The sequence below is a fragment of the Taudactylus pleione genome, unplaced genomic scaffold (genome assembly GCF_031769625.1).
Source record: "Taudactylus pleione unplaced genomic scaffold, aTauple2 ptg000579l, whole genome shotgun sequence".
Taxonomy (NCBI): domain Eukaryota; kingdom Metazoa; phylum Chordata; class Amphibia; order Anura; family Myobatrachidae; genus Taudactylus; species Taudactylus pleione.
Window position 1 is genome coordinate 7,660,103 of NW_028284981.1, and position 21,107 is coordinate 7,681,209.

Consider the following 21,107-nt stretch of genomic DNA (forward strand, 5'->3'; position numbering starts at 1 on the left):
GATGTCAGTGCGGCCGCCCACAAAACGGCAGGAGTTCCTTAAGGAACGCCTCCGTTTGTGAAACCACCCCCCTGCCACGCCTACAAAACGGGGTAAGCTGTCGATCAACATCGGGGCTTGCGCATGCGCAGTGCGGTCGCTACGTGTGCGCAGGGCCTAAACATCGACCCGCTTGCGAGCGGGTCTGAATGAGGTCCATTGTGTAATGTCTGCCTGTAACACCTCAGCTGTCATCCCCTGGTCACACTAAGGGCTGGGGTATGATGGATGCCCTCTTTTGGCTGTTACAGCTGAGGCTGATGATTTGGGACTACGACCATACAGTTTACTTCGGTATCTGCAGCTTCCTACACTCTCCCGTCTCCCAGGTGACCACTAACACACACTCACACTGACTCTCACTCTCTCTGTCCCTCTCTCTCCCACGCCGTTCCGGCATTCCGGCAATCCTTCAGTAATCAGTAGTGTATTATGCAGTACAAGACTGAGTGACGTCACCAGCTGCCTGTCACGCTATTGGACAACGTGCCTGTCCCTCTAGTCACAGCGGCGTCCTAGTCAGCAATTTGCTGTGTGACGAAGCTGGCTGCGATTGGCTGCCTATGCTATGCGTGATCTGATTGGTTAGTTAGGCGGTCAGGCCGGAAGTGTGCTAGATGTGTCGCTCACATGCGCCCCCTGGCTACCACTCATCATCATTAGTCGCTGGGGGGGACCTGTCGGGTGGCCGACCTGGAGGTGTCAGTGAGTATCGGGCGAATGTCTTCTGTGCACATAGACCCATTGTCATTCATTCGTACTGAGTGGTAAGCATACTAATCCCCCGACCCTACCTGCCCCAGTACTGTCACACTGATCCCCCGACCCTACCTGCCCGAGTACTGTCACACTGATGCCCTGACCCTACCTGCCCCAGTACTGTCACACTGATCCCCTAACCCTACCTGCTCCAGTACTGTCACACTGATCCCTTAACCCTACCTGCTCCAGTACTGTCACACTGATCCCCTAACCCTACCTGCCCCGGTACTGTCACACTGATCCCCTGAGCCTACCTGCCCCGGTACTGTCACACTGATCCCCTGACCCTACCTGCCACAGTACTGTCACACTGATCCCCTAACCCTACCTGCCACAGTACTGTCACACTGATGCTCTGACCCTACCTGCCCCAGTACTGTCACCCTGATCCCCTGACCCTACCTGCCCCAGTACTGTCACACTGATCCCCACCCCAGTACTGTCCACTGATCCCCTGACCCTACCTGCCCCAGTACTGTCACACTGATCCCTCTAACCCTACCTGCCCCAGTACTGTCACACTGACCCCCTGCCCCTACCTGCCCCAGTACTGTCACACTGACCCCCCGCCCCAATACTGTTGCACTGATCCCCTGACTCTACCTTCCCCAGTACTGTCACACTGATCCCCTAACCCTACCTGCTCCAGTACTGTCACACTGATCCCTTAACCCTACCTGCTCCAGTACTGTCACACTGATCCCCTAACCCTACCTGCTCCAGTACTGTCACACTGATCCCCTAACCCTACCTGCTCCAGTACTGTCACACTGATCCCCTGAGCCTACCTGCCCCGGTACTGTCACACTGATCCCCTGAGCCTACCTGCCCCGGTACTGTCACACTGATCCCCTGACCCTACCTGCCCCAGTACTGTCACACTGATCCCCTGAGCCTACCTGCCCCGGTACTGTCACACTGATCCCCTGACCCAATACTGTTGCACTGATCCCCTGACCCTACCTTCCCCAGTACTGTCACACTGATCCCCTAACCCTACCTGCTCCAGTACTGTCACACTGATCCCCTGACCCTACCTGCCCCAGTACTGTCACACTGATCCCCCTAACCCTACCTGCCCCAGTACTGTCACACTGACCCCCTGCCCCTACCTGCCCCAGTACTGTCACACTGACCCCCTGCCCCAATACTGTTGCACTGATCCCCTGACCCTACCTTCCCCAGTACTGTCACACTGATCCCCTGACCCTACCTGCCCCAGTACTGTCACACTGATCCCCTGCCCCAATACTGTTGCACTGATCCCCTGCCCCAGTACTGTCACACTGACCCCCTGCCCCAATACTGTTGCACTGATCCCCTGACCCTACCTTCCCCAGTACTGTCACACTGATCCCCTGACCCTACCTGCCCCAGTACTGTCACACTGATCCCCTGACCCTACCTGCCCCAGTACTGTCACACTGATCCCCTGACCCTACCTGCTCCAGTACTGTCACACTGATCCCCTGACCCTACCTGCTCCAGTACTGTCACACTGATCCCCTGACCCTACCTTCCCCAGTACTGTCACACTGATCCCCCTGACCCTACCTTCCCCAGTACTGTCACACTGATCCCCCTGACCGTACCCACCCCAGTACTGTCACACTGATCCCCCTGACCGTACCCACCCCAGTATTGTCACACTGATCCCCTGACCGTACCCACCCCAGTACTGTCACACTGATCCCCTGACCCTACCTTCCCCAGTACTGTCACACTGATCCCACTGACCGTACCCACCCCAGTACTGTCACACTGATCCCCCTGACCGTACCCACCCCAGTACTGTCACACTGATCCCCTGACCCTACCTGCTCCAGTACTGTCGCACTGATCCCCTGACCCTACCTGCCCCAGTACTGTCACACTGACCCCTTGCCCAAATACTGTTGCACTGATCCCCTGACCCTACCTTCCCCAGTACTGTCACACTGATCCCCTGACCCTACCTTCCCCAGTACTGTCACACTGACCCCTTGCCCAAATACTGTTGCACTGATCCCCTGACCCTACCTTCCCCAGTACTGTCACACTGATCCCCTGACCCTACCTTCCCCAGTACTGTCACACTGATCCCCCTGACCGTACCCACCCCAGTACTGTCACACTGATCCCCTGACCCTACCTGCTCCAGTACTGTCACACTGATCCCTTGAGTACTGTCACACTGATCCCCTGAGTACTGTCACACTGATCCCCCTGACCCAGTACTGTCACACTGATTCCCTGCCCGTATTTGCCCCCAGTACTGTCGCACAAATCCTCTGACCATCGCCGCCTCAGTACAGTAACAATAATACACAGGAATCACCAGCTGAAGTACAGTAAGAGTAATGGTCCAGTAAAGTCTAAGTTATCCCCAGACCATATATTCCACATTGCCATCAGAACACTGGGCCTGATTCAGAGTTGCACGCTATTGGCAGCACAGCTGTAATCCTGTACGCAGCTGCTGTGTGAAAATATGCAAATGTCGCAGCTGCAGGGAGATGTATTGAAACGGCCACAGGCGTCTGCAAATCCAAGCACCTACGTACAAAGACGCAGCATCGCTCGCAGACCCTTCCATGTTAGCAATCCTGAGTAACTCTGTGGTTGCGCAGATATGAGACGCCAGCGCCATATTTCTTGCGTGCAGGATGTGGCACGCCACTAAAACGGTGGTGATGCGCTCGCTTTGTTAGCTGACACTCCCCGTTACCACCTCCAAATGCTCCCTGACTGTCAATCGCACTGCGAATAAGTCGCTGCGAGCGACTATGGTAATGTACCTTGACGCATGCGCAGCGTAACTCAGGGGCATGCAGCTGATAATCGTTCAGCTGCGGAAAACTGTGAATTAGGCCCACAATCAGACCCACATTCAGTATGACCTGATGTCCTGTGCCTGTTTTATTGTGGCCACAATTCACGGTCTGTACAGTTATTTACACGTTAACGAAACACTTTACCTAGTGACATTCTCAGATAAGCAGCATGTACAACAGTAAAGTACATTGTTCAATGTCATCCTGACATTTCGCGGCAGTTCTGTTAGACCATAATCTATTTCTCACTCCGTTGTAGACAGCTGCAGCTCTTCCAAAATCACAGCTGTGATGGGGTCTGATTATACAATCTTTTGAGGCACTGTGACACCCCTGTTCCTAACCCTCTGTATGAATCGGCCAATCCACACAGCGCAGGTCTGCCCATCTGTCAGGAGGAAATCCCGATAAAGGTACAAACTTCCACCTAACAAACAATGGAGGCGATTTACACAATAACGTCAGCTGTAAATTCCAATTTCGTATGGAATGCAGAGACGCAGGTATCTCAAGATACCTGAGACTCTGCACAGTGTTCCCCTATCATATTTACCTCCTAACCCTCCTTTCCTGCACCCTTATACTAGCCCTCCCTACCCCGCACCCTAACCCTCCCCCCTTAGTGCCTAACCCCAACCCTTCCCCCTTCCCCCCCTGTGGTGCTTGAACTTAACCTACTCTTGCCGGAGCCTAACCCTATCCTCACCCCTCTCGCAGCCTAACCCTAGGTCCCCCTGGGCTGCCTTCCCCGCCCCACGGCTAATACTTGCCTTTCCCTGGTGTCCTTATGATCGGGATGCCGTCTGACGGCATCGGCATCCCTAGTCATGTCGGGATTTCGGCGCTGGTGTTGTCTTGGCGATCGGGATTCCGGTGCCGGGTTCCCCCGCAGACGGCATCCCGATTGTCGGAATCGTAACCGCATTACAGGGTAGAGTAAAATACGCTTTAGATTTGAGTTCCCAAGGGGGAACAAGGTCCCGCACCCATCCACCCCCTAGAGCAGGTCTGGCCAACCTGTGGCTCTCCAGCTGGTGTTAAACGACAACTCCCAGCATGCCCAACAGGTGTGCTATAAAGGAATGCTAAAACTGTGGCAGTGCATGCTGGGACTTGTAGTTTTACAAGAGTTGGAGAGCCGCAGGTTGGCCAGGCCTGCCCTAGAGAAAAAACAACCCTATTTTAGAAGCCATGGTTGGTTGGTGGGTGCGAGGTAAGAACTGTTGTTAAAAGAATAGAAGTAAGCAATTTTGCCTGGTGTACTACAGGTCCCAGCAATCCAAGGCAGCCATAACTACTGTAGCCTGGACTTCAACATAGAGATTAACTACATAAACATACCTTTACTGTCCTACATTTACCTATAAGAGACCTAAACATACGCATTTTCTTTGTGTGCTTGCAGAGCTTTAAAAAGCACATTTTACTCTACGGCATAAGATTTGCTTTCGACTCTTCATCAACCCCCGTGTTGTGATACAAAGCGTGCAAACGTTGTAATATGTGTCCATGCAAGGAACTTACTGGCTGCTTTAGCCGGTAGCACGGAAATACTGTGTAGTTTTATCTTAACAAATGTGACTCAAAGTTGAGCTAGGACGCGTCTCTCTCTCTAAATCTGTCTGTGCATTTTATATACAGTATGCATCCCCCTCCCTCACCCACAGCTCAGCATGGACCCCCTCGCTCACCCACAGCTCAGCATGGACCCCCTCGCTCACCCACAGCTCAGCATGGACCCCCTCCCTCACCCACAGCTCAGCATGGACCCCCTCGCTCACCCACAGCTCAGCATGGACCCCCTCGCTCACCCACAGCTCAGCATGGACCCCCTCGCTCACCCACAGCTCAGCATGGACCCCCTCGCTCACCCACAGCTCAGCATGGACCCCCTCCCTCACCCACAGCTCAGCATGGACCCCCTCGCTCACCCACAGCTCAGCATGGACCCCCTCGCTCACCCACAGCTCAGCATGGACCCCCTCGCTCACCCACAGCTCAGCATGGACCCCCTCCCTCACCCACAGCTCAGCATGGACCCCCTCCCTCACCCACAGCTCAGCATGGACCCCCTCCCTCACCCACAGCTCAGCATGGACCCCCTCCCTCACCCACAGCTCAGCATGGACCCCCTCGCTCACCCACAGCTCAGCATGGACCCCCTCCCTCACCCACAGCTCAGCATGGACCCCCTCGCTCACCCACAGCTCAGCATGGACCCCCTCGCTCACCCACAGCTCAGCATGGACCCCCTCGCTCACCCACAGCTCAGCATGGACCCCCTCGCTCACCCACAGCTCAGCATGGACCCCCTCGCTCACCCACAGCTCAGCATGGACCCCCTCCCTCACCCACAGCTCAGCATGGACCCCCTCCCTCACCCACAGCTCAGCATGGACCCCCTCCCTCACCCACAGCTCAGCATGGACCCCCTCGCTCACCCACAGCTCAGCATGAACAGGGTGGGTTACGTTTAGGCTGCGGGGGGGGGGTTGCGTTTAGGCTGCGGGGAGGGGGTTGCGTTTAGGCTGCGGGGAGGGGGTTACGTTTAGGCTGCGGGGGGGAAAAGTTTAGGCTGCGGGGGGAGGGTTAGGTTTAGGCTGCAAGGGGGGGGTTAGGTTTAGGCTGCAAGGGGGGGGGTGAGGTTTAGGCTGTTTAGGTTTAGGTGCGCGGGGGGGCGCGAGGGTTAGGTCTAGGCTGCGGGGGGCGCGAGGGTTAGGTTTAGGCTGCGGGGAGGGGGGGTGAGGTTTAGGCTGCGGGGTGGGAGGGCTAGGTTTAGGCTGCAGGGGGGGTGAGGTTTAGGCTGTGGGGGGCGCGAGGGTTAGGTTTAGGCTGCGGGGGGGGGCGAGGGTTAGGTTTAGGCTGCGGGGGGGGCGAGGGTTAGGTTTAGGTGCGCGGGGGGGCGCGAGGGTTAGGTCTAGGCTGCGGGGGGCGCGAGGGTTAGGTCTAGGCTGCGGGGGGCGCGAGGGTTAGGTTTAGGCTGCGGGGAGGGGGGGTGAGGTTTAGGCTGCGGGGTGGGAGGGCTAGGTTTAGGCTGCAGGGGGGGTGAGGTTTAGGCTGTGGGGGGCGCGAGGGTTAGGTTTAGGCTGCGGGGGGGGCGAGGGTTAGGTTTAGGCTGCGGGGGGGGCGAGGGTTAGGTTTAGGCTGCGGGGGGGGGCGAGGGTTAGGTTTAGGCTGCGGGGGGGGGCGAGGGTTAGGTTTAGGCTGCGGGGGGGGCGAGGGTTAGGTTTAGGCTGCGGGGGGGTGCGAGGGTTAGGTTTAGGCTGCAGGGGGGGGTGAGGTTTAGGCTGCGGGGTGGGGGGAGGGTTAGGTTTAGGCTGCGGGGGGGGCGAGGGTTAGGTTTAGGCTGCGGGGTGGAGGGAGGGTTAGGTTTCGGCTGTGGGGGCGAGGGTAAGGTTTAGGCTGCGGGGTGGGGGGAGGGCTAGGTTTAGGCTGTGGGGTGGGAGGGCTAGGTTTAGGGGTATGGTTAGCCTACTTACTGGTAAGTGTTGGCATTGTATGCCAGCATCACGATTCTGGGCGCCAGCATCCCATACCCAACCCAGAGAGAGAACTCCAGTGTTCTCATGGACTCAGTATGATTTACTGCCGGCCGCATGGGCGGCGGTACAAATCCCAACAGCGGCATCCCGGCAGCACTGATCGGCATCCCGATCATCCCCAGGTACTGTAAGCATTCTCTAACCTATTCTACCCCCTAACCCTCCCTTAGGGGTGCCGAAGCCTAAACTCACCCCTAAGTGCCTAACCCTAATCCCCCCTTCCCCCACCTAATCCTGACCTCCACCCCCCTCCCCCCCCCCCGGGTTGCCTAGCCTAACCCTAACCCTCCCAGGGGGGTGCCTAACCCTAAGTCCCCCCCGGGAACCCTAAACCTAACCCTCCCCCCAAACCCCCCCCCCCCCCCCCGTGGCTATCCGCACCCGTCACCCAGCTTACCTTCGATCGGTAAGCCGGGTGTCGGGCTCCCGGCGGAGGGAAAATGACTGGCGTCGGGAGATCGACGCCTGTCATTTAACCCTTGCCGAGATTATACAGTTGGGAAGCCAGCGGTCGGGATTCCGTTCATCGGCTTCCCGTTCCCATGTACGATACTGTATATTATATGTAGTGTATATTTTTCAGCTAAGCAGTACAGCCTTTGAATTACATTACTGTCAATGAGTGGCTTTATTTGCTCTTTGACAAAGGACAGTTGGAATCCAGTTGATATGAGTCCCAGCACATTCTTGCACACTGAACCACGTTACATACTGTACAATCCACAGCACGTTTGTGTTTCTTTATCCAATTCTTCACTTGTGTCCATTGTCTATCCAGAGACTCTATTGCCTGCTGCTTTTTTTTCTCTTCTCTAGCAAATGCCTGGTGTTATTCTTGGCTGTGTAGCATGGATGGTATGTGTGAGCACTGCGAATGTAAGGGGGAATCACTATTTTTAGTGAGCTTTTCCTGACAGTTCGCTATTTTAACAGCTGGGGCCTCAGGGTTTGGCTAACCTCAGGAAGGTCACACTTAGGCTCCTTCAGGCCCTTGTGCTTGTCTGACACATGCCACGAAGCAAACTGATTTGTTTCCCCTCTTGCAGTGTTTCTCGTTGCCTGATAATGACTTTGCACACTTATATTATCCCCTCGCCCTATATGGCAGCTTACGATGCAAATAGAGGTAACTTAGGGGAATCTAAGCCCTGGGACGGCTGATGTCCGGTGTAGCGAGCTGTCACAGTTAATTCCCTGCATTGCAGAATGCTCTGTGCAGTGTAATGTAATCCTTGATCGCTTCGGTGTGGAAAGCTACATAGGCAGAGGTCATAGAGAGGCACAAAATACATTTGTACCAGCCTTAGGCCATCCCAAATAAAACTTTCAGCCATTGACAGAATAGTAGGTATTTAAAGAAGCAACAGTCGGGAGAGTAGAGGAGCAACGGAACAGGGAGATCTCTTGAAGAGTTCTCGGTGGGAGAGAGCGCAGTACTCGGTGGGAGAGAGCGCAGTACTCGGTGGGAGAAAGCGCAGTGCTTTGTGGAATGCTGGAATAGTCTGTTATGAGCACACACCCCTTCAGAGAGGGTCTTCTTAAAGAACCTGTAACCTAATATTTTGGGTAAACGGAAGCATATATATTATATATTTTTTCCCCCCGTGTCATTTTAGTTATTTCCATAATGTCGACTGGTCAAGTGGAAGATGAGACTCAGTTTTACTGTAAAGCGAAGAAGTACTGGAAAAACGTCCCCGCCACAGTCGATGGGATGCTCGGAGGCTATGGTCATATATCCAGTATCGATATCAATGGCTCCAAAAAGTTCCTACAGAGGTTCCTCCGAGTGAGTATAATGAGAGACACTGATGAGAATTGTCCTGCAGGATGCTAAAAATAGACCAATAATTACATATGCTGGAGCTGGGAAATCGGGAAGCGGGGTAATTCATTTTGGAAGATAATAATGTTGCTAGAATCCATATTTTTTAATTTCACTACTCAATTGTTATTTAATTATATCTATCGCTATCTATCTTTCTATTCGTCTCCTTTAAATGTCTAATTGTCTTGCTTTGCCCAGTAGCCTTTCCATAATCTAGACCATAAATGGCAGCTGTATAATTGTACACTCAAGACATATCTGGAAAAGTTCTGGAGGCTCCACCTACTTGAGTACTAGCCCATCCCACTCATATCTAAAGCTCCACCTATTTTATTTAGCACTGCACTCATTCTGCCCACTTCTGTCATATTTGAGTCATCTGTTTATGTTTACAGGTAATCCCACCCATGGTGGGTGTGGCCAAAGCTTTTCAACGTTAATGTAGCGCCATACCTTAAATTGCACCTGTTGACTACATGCAATGGATGTAGCCATTTTGTTGGCTACAGCAGAACTCTTGAAGCTGCAGCTCTTCCTTTTAATAGGAACCAGTAATATACTGTAGTTGGGGCAGCGGTTCCTTGGCACTTGATAGGTTGCATAGGAATTCGGTCATCCCACACACTGTCTGCCTCAGCTCTGTCTATAGACGACAGGTGCTCTTTACGTAGTCCCTACAATCTGTGAGCAGGACAAAACGGGTCAAAATCCCGACCGTACCTGTTGGGGGGAGGGTTAGGCACTAGTGCAGGGGTGTGGAACCTTTTTTTCTACCGAGGGCCATTTTGATATATATATAACATTATTCGCGGGCCTAGTGCAGGCCACGCCCCTCCATATAAAGTCACATGGGGGCTAGGCCTTAATTGGCAGTGATTACAGCAATGCCCGGATCATCCTGAGGATGCTACGGGGAGCTGTAAGGGCAGTGGTGTGACTGTCTGAAGCGTCCTAATAGTGCTCCAGGCGGCAGTGCTGCATAGATTCTGGCTGCAGGGTGCCATTCTAGGCACCCTGCTAGCCAGATGAGGCTAGAAGAAAGAAGCTCTGAGGGCCAGACCAAATGGCCCCCGGGCCTGAGGTTCCCAATCCCTCCACTAGGGGGAGAGTTCACTATGACGCAATGTTCAGCAAATGCCAGCAGTCTCACTCACTATGACGCAGTGTTCAGCAAATGGCAGCAGTCTCACTCACTATAACGCAGTGTTTCGTCAAATTCCAGCAGTGTCACTCATTATGACACTGCCGGCTTGGTGCAGCTTCCATTGAACATTGCTGGAACATGGTTTTTCATTTTATTATTTATCAGCAGAGCTTACAATCTATGGGCCTGATTCAGAGCCGAACGCTCTGACCAGAGCGCTCGCTCTGAATCAGGGCCCTCCTCCATGAAAATGGAGCGTCCTCCTGGTGATGGTCGCGATGGTCAAGACCATCGGGCTTGCGACGGAGACGCTGCGGTAGGGTCTCGCTGCCGCAAGCCCAGGAGTGATTTTGGCTCCATCAGAGCCAAAATCACTCCCACTGACATCACTAGTGATGTCAGTGGGGCCGGCTTCAGACGGTAGGCGTTTCCATGGGAACGCCTCCGTCTGGCAGCCACGCCCCCGGCATGCCCACCAAAGGGGGCGTGCTGTCAATCAACATCGACAGCACGCCCCCTTTGGTGCGAGACCCGGAGCGACGGAGAGCCCGTCGCTATCAGGGTCTCGCGCATGTGCACGACGGAGCTCCCTCCGTCGTGCGCATGCGCAGTGGGGCAACATCGACCCGCTTGCTAGCGTCCTGCGCTCGCGAGCGGGTCTGAATGACCCCCCCTATGTTCCCTGTAGTAAAAATTATGATGTGTATGATAGCGCTCAGTGCTTACGGCATCTAGATTTTCTTAAAATTAGCAAGAAATAATATATATACAAACCAAAGAAATATATACTGAGCTTAATTTTAAAGTTTTTGGTTTCTTTACTTGATGATCAATGACCGGTTTTCAGTGGTAGTGAAGTTACCATAATGCATGAAAGAAAATAAACACGTATAAAAAGGAACCCATCTAAAATGCTGAAAATGAATATGATGATATCCATGTAATAAAATCATGCAGAGAAAACAAAGCGTACCCCCACTCACTATTCAGCGAGGGGAAGGACTCCGATAGAGGTTTCTTTAAGTCGATCGTTTCTTTGATATAAAGTAGGTCTTTCTGTATATATTTCCCAATAGTACACTGAGCGCTATCATACACATCTTAAGGTGCCCACACACATAACAATGTCCTCACGATACGATTTTATGGCCAATTTCCTCATGAACTTTCACGGGAGCTCCCTTGCCGTCGTGATCACGATTTGGAGTTAAAAATGTCCAATCTGACTAAAGATCCATCTTGCAGCCAGTGCATTGTATCCCAGATTGGCTAATCTGCCCTACAGCACGGCAGATCAGAAGATGCGATGTGCGACGAGCGGGGACGCGCATCGCATCGTGCTCGTGAGTATAAACTCACGATTTGTACTTTTTTTTACCCGATTCGTCGTCACGATTCGTCGAAATCGGCCAAATTGTGTAAAATATCGCTATGTGTGGGGGCACCTTTAGTTTTTACTACATTCATCTCCTGGGTCTTTGGGATAGATCCATTTCATGTGAAGAAAGCTGCTTTGTATTTCAAGTGGAGTGCCACAAATCCTTTATTCAACTTTTTAAATCAGTGTTCCCTATCTATGGTCACATACACTAATTAGGGTTAATTTGTTATCAGAAGCCAATTAACCTTCCAGTAAGATTTTGGAGTGTGAGAGGAAACCTGATCACCAGGAGGTAACTTGTGCAAGTACGAGAACATACAAACTCAACACCTATGGGCCATGACATAAGTGCTGTGCCATCATGCTGCCTGATGTTGAATAAAGGAATAGGTGTATAAACCCAGATTGAAGAAGGATGCAAAAAAAACAAAGACTTTTAGTGTATCTTGGGAATTCTTTCTTATGCAAGTGTAGTACTTTCTGTTAAGAAGTTTGGAGGAGGGGGAACATGGGCTTAAGCTTTATTGAAGCCAGACATATAAAGGGGGAAAGAGGTGGTTATTCTAGATCCTAAGGGCTAAGCTGGAATAGTCTCTTAGAAGGTTGTGGATCTTCTCCTGATTCCTGGGGAGCCATAATCCGTCCTTAACACCGTTCATGATGCTTCAGGTCTAGCCCATAGATGTTTAAGCCAGGAAATAGTCCGTACAGAATGGTCCTCAGTGACTCGTACATATTAAGGGACAGTTGTACCACCCAAGCTTCCAATTGGAACAACCCACGTACCTTATTGGAAGCTGATTGGTTTGAACAAGTCCCACCTCCTTGATGGGCAGGACTATTCCGGCTTGTAAGAAAAACCATTACCAAAACATAAGTCGTCAACAATAGACACAGAAGCGATGGGGTTAAATGGAAACTATTTGCAATATGCAGCTACATGAAATAAAATATTGTAATATTCCGTAATCTATCAGAAATTGTATGTGCTCTATTAATCAGCTGAGAACAGCAAGTGGTTTCCCCGGTCCGGTCTGACATGCGGCCTCCTGCTGCGATACAATGAAATACTACTGAATGCCAAAGCAGGATTGTCTACCTTCCACTAATCTCAGGGGTGCAAAAACATTATATATTCCCTCTGTCAGCACACGCAGAAGCCATTATTTTAAGTTATGTCTAGATGTGGAAACATTATATACTATTCACTGCTGCAGAATAATTATATACATATGAGGATCTAGTATTTTACCCTTTATTTTTTTTTTTAATAATCTTTACGCACAGTAAAACCAAACATTTTGTTGAACTTCACTCTGACAAAAATTGTCTGCATTAGCAGCAGTTACACTTCAGGGCACCTTTATTACGGGTTAGGTATAGGATACCGACGGCCGAATTGTCATCGATCACAATACCAACATCAGCAATCCGACAGTCAGTATCCCGACGCCTGTAGGTAAGTCTCCTTACCCTAACCCACCTTTCCTGCAGCCTAATCCTAACCTCCTCCCCTCTTAACGTAACCTTAATACTTATCGTGGGATGCCAGGCGGTGCCAGGATTCTGACTGCTGACGGGATTTCAGCGTCAGGATTCTGAGCGGGGACATCCCAAACGCCGGGATGGTAACTACATCCCCTTGATTACACATATGGCTGTTTTATATGTATATTCTATTAAAAAAAATTAATTCTCATGCTGGCCTGTTTATATGTGTAAATGCCCCGCGTTATACTACTAAATAATAAGTTCTTTCACTGCTATATGTCACAGGATGGGCCCCTCAAGACTGGTACCTCATGCGCCTTAGACTGTGGTGCTGGCATCGGCCGGATCACCAAACGCCTCCTGCTGCCGCTCTTTAAAACGGTTGACATGGTCGATGTAACTGATGAATTTTTAAGCAAGGCCAAAAGCTATCTCGGAGAAGATGGAAAGCGCATTGGGGAATACTATTGCTGTGGCCTGCAAGACTTTGCCCCAAAGCCAAACCACTATGATGTCATCTGGATCCAGTGGGTGATAGGTAAGGCCCAGCTGTAGCCTGTATCTCATCACACTCCCCAATAAGTTTAACACATACAAAAAAAAAAGAAAAAGGCTTTGTTGAAGCCTTATTGACTGGTCATGCCAACCAAGCATTCTGCCGTGTTACATGAGGATTGTCACCTGGTACCAATCAATCAGTATTACATCTGTACATTTATAAGATGTTAACAGGGGTGCCTGCCCGCCCTACCCTCCCCAAGTGTAAGGATCTGGGTGACTAAGGAGAGCCAAATTGTGATGGCTTGACGACTGGGTTAGAGCACCCAAGGCTCTATGATGTGCGTGTGGGGAGGGAAGGCTAGCCCGTCTGGTCCTATCCCACAGAAGAGCTATTGTAGCAAATGAAAAAGTTAATGCTGGCTATGAGAGTAGGATATGATAGAAAGTTACAACACACAGAGCATCGCAGCTTACTATGTATTGGGCTGCGTAATTACAGACCAGTCAGAGTGCCCATGCTGATCTCTGCCCACCTTCAAAAGCACCTACAATGGGCGTGTGATCGTCAGGACTGGACCATGGAGCAATGGAAGAAGATGGCCTGGTCTGATGAATCGCGTTTTCTGCTGGGTGCTGGTGCATTATTTACCTGGGAAAGAGATGGCACCAGGATGCACTATTGGAAGATGGCACGCTGGCAGAGGCAGTGTGACGCTCTGGGCAATGTTCTGCTGGGAAGCCTTGGGTCCAGGCATTCATGGGGATGTTACTTTGACACATACCACCTACTTAAACCTTGCTGCAGGGGTTGGGTACGATATGTCAACATTCATCATGTAGACAGTGATGAATGGTGGCCCAGCGGCGACTTACCTGTTCCCCACGGCTCCAGTGGCATCTTCCAGCTCCCGGCTGTCATGTAACTGCCACTTCCGGGTTAGATCTCTGATGCCGCAGCGTTCCCGTGAGTATTTCACCCCCAATCCCTAACCCTCCATTCTAGTGCCTAATCCTCTTGAAATTCTCATTTTCGCCAACATTTCCTGTTACCTCCCCCAGACACTTCCTGAATGTCAGTCACACTGCGAATGAGACTTGCAGTGTGTGACTATGGTAATGTACCATCACACATGCACACAATGTGACTCTGGGACATGCGCAGTGGTAAATAATCACGCCATTTGCATAAACATCAGCATATCGTACAACTGAGTCAGGGTTAGATGTTAGTGTAGAATGCATATATAGGACATCAGTATAGTATGTAAATATAAAATGTTCATATAGATGATACAAAGAGTACATGAAGAATGTATGATTGTGTATATAGAATGTTCATGTAGATATACAAATAGAATGTACATAAAATATACAGTGAGAGTGTTCTAATAGAATGTACAAATCAAATCCTGTGTAAAATGTATGAATAGAATGTACGCTTAGAATGTAAAAATAGAATGTACACCTGGAAATATTATATAGAAATACAAATAGATTGCACATGTAGAATGTTCGTATAGAATGTCAGCAATCTATTTGTATTTCTATATAAAAATTCCAGATGTACATTCTACACTCATGGCCCATACACACTAGATGATATAGTGAGCCGGGGATAGCCCCGGGCTATCAGCCTAGGGTGCCCTGGAGAGGGGGACCCATTTATTGGGGGGCCCCCACCTCTGCAGGGATCCCCAGCCTGGGATGACTAGCGGTCAGGTGTAATGCTTTGGTCGGGGGACCTGGTGAAAGTGTTCCCCTGGCTGTGGCATTACACCCCCGCTAGAAAGAGTCCGGTGCTGGTTCTGGAAAATACAGGGGAACCCTATGTCTTTTGTCCTCTGTATTTTCACAACCAGGACTGGCTCTGAAAATCTGGGGCTGGTTGTGCTTCTATGCATGCATCTGTGTCATAGTACTGTACAGCCCATTATTTACATTTTGGCAAAAATCTTTAAGATGGTGGTCAGGTGTTTGGTACAGCAAACAATAAATCGTTAAGGACTAACGTTATCGTTTTGTCGTTAGTAAAATTGCAGTGTGTATGCATGTCGTTAGTCCGGGAAAGTCGTTGACAAAATCGCATCGTTTGCAAGTTGTCTAATGTGTACCCAGCTTAAGATTCTATTCTTACATTCTATTTCTATATTCATTGCTGACATTCTATACAAACATTCTACATGTGCAATGAATGTAAGAATAGAATCTACATCTAGAATTTTTAGATTGAAAATACAAGTAGATTGTACATGTAGAATGTTCATATAGAATGTCAGTATGAATGTATAAATAGAATGTACATGTAGGAGCAGATTCCACTGGCACCGTTCATGGCGGGTTCTGTACTGCACATATAGAATGCATGAATAAAATCAAATTAATAAAATGAAGTATTAATGTACACAGTTGTCCTCTGCTCTATTGTGTATCATATGATATGTTAGACCGAAGGGTCATTCACACCAATGTGTTATGTGCTTTAACTTATATAAATGCTGTTACGAAAAAAAATGACATGCGTTTGTGAACTGCTGAGCTGGACTTAAGCCTTATGGACTGCAGATCGCATCACTTTGTATGTGTAGCTTATAGAGAACACAGAGAAATGGCCACGCCTGGCCTGCTCAGCTGGACCCACACATTGGATTGGCAATTTAGGTGGAAAGCCCCTTTATATTCTAATGCTTATATATTAACTGTATCTAAATTTTCTATGCTTTTTACCCCAGGGCATTTAACGGACAGCGACCTAGTGGAGTTCCTGAAGAGGTGTAAAACTGGCTTGCGGCCAAATGGTATCGTAGTCGTCAAGGACAACATGGCCCAGGAAGGGGTCATTATGGATGACGTGGATAGCAGCATCTGCAGAGACATGGATGTCGTGCGTAGGCTTATCAGGCAGGCCGGCCTTAATGTCCTGGCCCAGGAAAAGCAAGAGAACTTTCCTGAGGAAATCTACCATGTTTTCTCCATTGCCATTAGATAAACTCCCCCTCACAGATGTCGTATCTTATTTTATATAAGACCTGCACACTGTGCTGAGATCCGTTTCTGGACTGTTCTGCTTTGCCAAAAAGTCATATATTCTAAGCATGTTGTGTTTAGGAGACAGTAGAAATCCGGGAAGATGAGGTAACAGAAACTGCAGATTTTATCCTATACCTTAAGTGTACCCATTGGCAGCATGCTGTAGTGGCAGCCATTTTGTTGCCTCTATCAACAATCATGACCACGTGACCTACAAATCTCTAGGTCTGCCTCCATTACCTCATTGGTCCTTGAATGTTGTCTCTGACCATAAAATGGCTGCCTCTGCCCTGTGTGGGATGACAGATAGAATTCTAAGGATAAGTTGGTGAGCTGAGTAAAATGGGTGATGAATTGGGCAGTGTTTTCCATACGGGAAAATAAGCTAGGTGAGCAATGAACAAGTGGGCAGAATTTGCTTTACACAAGCTGTTCCCATAACCAGCCCTCTCAGCGTCATGTATTTAAATAGTCTATTTATACCTTCAGGTGGTCCCACAACACAATACATAGGGCTTGGCAGGACGAAGACAAACCTGTTTTTTCTAGTATAAATGATTGGCCGTGGATAGCATTAGTTCAGGTGGCTTTTGTTGTTTCCGTTGCCAAAAGAAGGTGTGACGTTGTGTTACGTAAGAATCAAAGTGAAAGTGTCACCGACTCACAACAGGGGCAGCCATTTTGTGAGCGGAACTGAAATTCATTAGGAAGCCTCCTGCTGAATATGGTTTTTGCCCAAAAAGTGTCTGCCTCCATTTTGTGTATGTGACGAACCCAATCTAAAAATTCTTAAAAAGAGGTAATCGATAATCATGTGGGGTCACATATGCATTGTAAAGATGTCAATTGCATGCATTCAAATACTGAATCTATTCTTCGAGGCACCACTACCAGTGTGAGATGTGTGAAAAATATTTTGAATAATAAATTATTTTTTGCTAAAAAAAAAAAAATTTTTTTCTAGAAGTTAATACTGAGAAGATTCAGATGTTGGGAGAGAAAGGAGGGAAGTAGTTTAACTAAAAGTGCCTGGTACTACCCCAAACTAGGTGTTATGACAGACTTGATGTCTCATATTAATTTCCACCAAAATCTAAAGCTGGCCATATACGCTACAATTATCGGGGCGATCCAGGGGGAGCGACCGAGGGTTAAATATTGCTCGGTTGGGCATGCTGGATTGTCCAGCATACCTCGTCCGATACGATATTTACCGGTAAACTGTCGGCCGCATCAGGCAGTGTATGCCGAGCCGCGGCCGACAGCCAGCTATTTCCTGTGTTCCTTCCCATGGGAGGAACGGGGAAATGTCTCCTCCCCCGGGGGCGGATCGCAGATGTCTGCTAATACACTGAGAGAAATCTCACAGTGTATGCCGCGGACATCTGCGGCTGGCAGGCTGCCAGATAAAATGTCTGTCGGTCTGACAGACATTTTATCTGGCCGTGTATACCCAGCTTAAGTACAAAATCACACATACAGTCATTTTCTCTGCAATCTTAAGCTGGCCACACACACACACACACACAGCGATCTGCACACGATCAGCTGATGTGTACGATCTCCCTTGAAACTCTCCCCGGCAGCTCTGCACACGATTTGGTGTCCAATCTTCAAACGATCTCTCCTGCATCCAGACTGTCACAGTGCATCACCTCCTAGATTGTCAGATCCGCCCTACTGCACGGCAGATCTGACGATGCGATGTGCGACCAGCGGGGACGCGCATCGCGTCGTGAATGGGGACTTTGGCCATATTTTACAAGATCTGTCGTTCCAATGTGTCTGAATCGGCCAGATCGGGTAAAATATCACTGTGTGTGGCCAGCATTAGTCCTACAGATCATCCCTTTTTTTACTTTTATATTCTACAGTACAAAGATATTATATTATATATCAGCCCCTGCCCCAGTGGAGCTTACATTCTAATTTCCCTACCACAGACACGCATGTATCCTAGGGCCAATCAGTGAGAAGCCGTCTGACGGACAGCAGTGGCATGGCTTTGTCTACAGCAGAGGTTCTCAAACTCGGTCCTGAGGACCCCACACAGTGCATGGTTTCCAGGTCTCTTCACAGAATCAAAAGTGAAATAATTATAACTACATGTGGATCTTTTAAAATGTGTCAGTGAGTAATGAATACAACTGTGCACCTGCTGAGTGACCTGGAAAACGTGACCTGTGTGGGGTCCTGAGGACCAAGTTTGAGAACCACTGGTCTACAGGGAGTAAACAAGCCTTCAGAAGAAACCCCCCTAGCACATACAAACTCCACACATAATCTAACTGACTTCACTGCTGGGAGCCCCACCTTATAGCGCGTACACACGTAGCGATTTAAAAGAATGATTTGAACGATATAGTTATCGTTCAAATCGCCCATTTAAATGGTTCCTACCAACTTACCAGCGACCACGTTTGCATGATAGCGATATCGGCCGTGCATGCCAGTCAACTTGCTCGATATCGAGCAGGTCGGTAAGTTGGTGGTGTGCTGGATGATCGATATTGATCATCCAGCACACCAAGGAGGGTGCATAACGATCGCTACGTGTGTATGCACCATTAGTGGAAGAAATTTGTTACTGCCTGGTCATAATTTTTTTTTAATTCAATAGAACTTTTGAGCTGTAAATATACAGGAATCAGACATATGTCTATATTTTAATAACTTTACAGCTTTCTATATGCCCTATTTCCTATCCTTTCAGATTGTATCTGACTTTCTCAGGTTGAGAACTACGGCTATAAAGCCTTAATCTGCTGTGGATTTAAGTATGTCTGGTCCCCATATGTTGTGACTGTATAGTGGTCACAAGGATGGCAAATTATACATTTCTGGCAGGTTTGCTATTTATATGCATTGATCTGCCATCTGGACAATGGTAGTGATTAGACTAGCATAAGCCAAAATCATCATGAGGACTCAGGTAGGAACTGAAAAACTTTAATCCAAACATAACATTGAAACAGTTTGTAGAACACAGACTAAATTAAGAAAGACACTATTCTACTGCTTTGAAAAATAAATGATTCATCACATTCTGTTAACTAGGCCCATTCCAGCAGTCTATGAGCATGTGGTTATGTGACGCATCCAATTATAATGAAAGGAAAAATGCCATCTGCTGATATACCACTGGGTGGCGCTGTATAATATCATTTAGAATAGATCCATAGAGGCCTGTTACTAAAGCTTTAATTTTTTTATTTTGATAATCCTGCAGCTGGCCAAGCTCCTCTGATGTTTCAATCTTAAAGTATAAGGAAATATTTATATCATCTTATCGGATACCATGGGGCATATTCAATTGGGTGCAAGGTTTAGCGAGGAAAAAATTTGCACCCAATTTTGGATTACCGTGGGTATGCGCGCTCCAGATACATTCTCATTACAATTGGTTATTTATACCCATGAGAAGTCCCCTCACATACGGGAAGGCCTGTGCATGCTCCGGAACCAAGTGTATACAAATACGGGCAAGCTCTACTGGCAGCTGTAGAGATGTAACTGGATGTTCTCAGGTAGGCAAAGCTCATATACGGCAGGTGACAGAAAGGTCAGTGTAGATTATAGGCCTGGATACATCTGCATGTAAGTACTGTAGGCTGTAAACCAAGCACACGAATAGGGGGTGGGTGCACCGCAAACATGCATATAACTCAGCATACTGGTGAATGTATGCATTTATCTTTATACACAGGATGCAGGAGCATCTAGAGTCGGGTTGCATTCAATTCTGCATTAGGCCCTTCTGTGTTTTTGTGGCTGAAATGGGAAATTGCAGATAGACGCTTGGATCACAGTTTAGTGCAGAAGTTCCCAAACTCGGTCCTCAAGCCACCCTAACAGTCCAGGTTTTAGGGATGTCCATCCTTGACCACAGGTGACTTAATTAGCAGCTCAGTCAATTTGATTTAACCACCTGTGCTCAACCATGGAAATATCTAAAACACAGGTTCTCAAACTCAATCCTCAGGACCCCTGCATGAAAACAGAGCATGTTTTCCAGGTCTCCTCACAGAATCACAAATTCAATAATTAGCTCCACCTGTGAATCTTTTAAAATGTGTCAGTGAGTAATGACTACACCTGTGCACCTGCTGGGTGACCTGGAAAATGTGTACTGTGTGGGGGTCCTGAGGACCGAGTTTGAGAATCACTGCTCTAAAACATGAACTGTTTGGGAGCCTCTGGCTTAGGGAATACCTGAAAACAACAAGGGTAAGCAACCAGTGTCCTTCATCCCTGGCATCCCAACCATGCCTATAGTACTGCGACTGTCTGTGCATTACTTTTCCCATTAACCCTGGCAGAGCATGCTGGGCAGCTGGAGCCAAAGCCCCCCACCTCCATGCCTATAGTACTGCGACTGTGCGTTACCTTTCCCATCATCCCTGGCAGAGCATGCTGGGAATCTGGAGCCACATGTCTCCGCCCATAGTATAGAGACAATCTATGTACCACCTCTTACTTTGCTATCTGTATATAATGTCCTGCGCACCCAGGGAGAACTCATTATGCCATCACCAGGGCAAGAAAACTAATTTCACCAGTTTTGCATGATCTTCTGATC

General features: G+C 48.9%; 1 protein-coding gene across 4 annotated transcripts; it reads left to right on the forward strand.

The window, feature by feature from the left end:
- The first annotated feature begins 616 nt into the window (after positions 1 to 616).
- NTMT1 (N-terminal Xaa-Pro-Lys N-methyltransferase 1) lies at positions 617 to 17,808 on the forward strand. 4 transcript variants are annotated; one of them, XM_088453464.1, is made up of 5 exons: positions 672 to 744; positions 3,874 to 4,027; positions 8,773 to 8,945; positions 13,286 to 13,538; positions 16,231 to 17,808. In XM_088453464.1, exons 3-5 carry the CDS (start codon positions 8,784 to 8,786, stop codon positions 16,485 to 16,487), a joined length of 672 nt encoding a protein of 223 aa, XP_088309590.1. In that variant the 5' UTR covers positions 672 to 744; positions 3,874 to 4,027; positions 8,773 to 8,783; the 3' UTR covers positions 16,488 to 17,808. The 4 variants fall into 4 exon arrangements, with proteins under 4 accessions (XP_088309589.1, XP_088309590.1, XP_088309591.1 ...); XM_088453465.1 differs by having other exon boundaries at positions 729 to 806; XM_088453463.1 differs by lacking the exon at positions 3,874 to 4,027 and having other exon boundaries at positions 617 to 744.
- Positions 17,809 to 21,107: the final 3,299 nt, after the last annotated feature.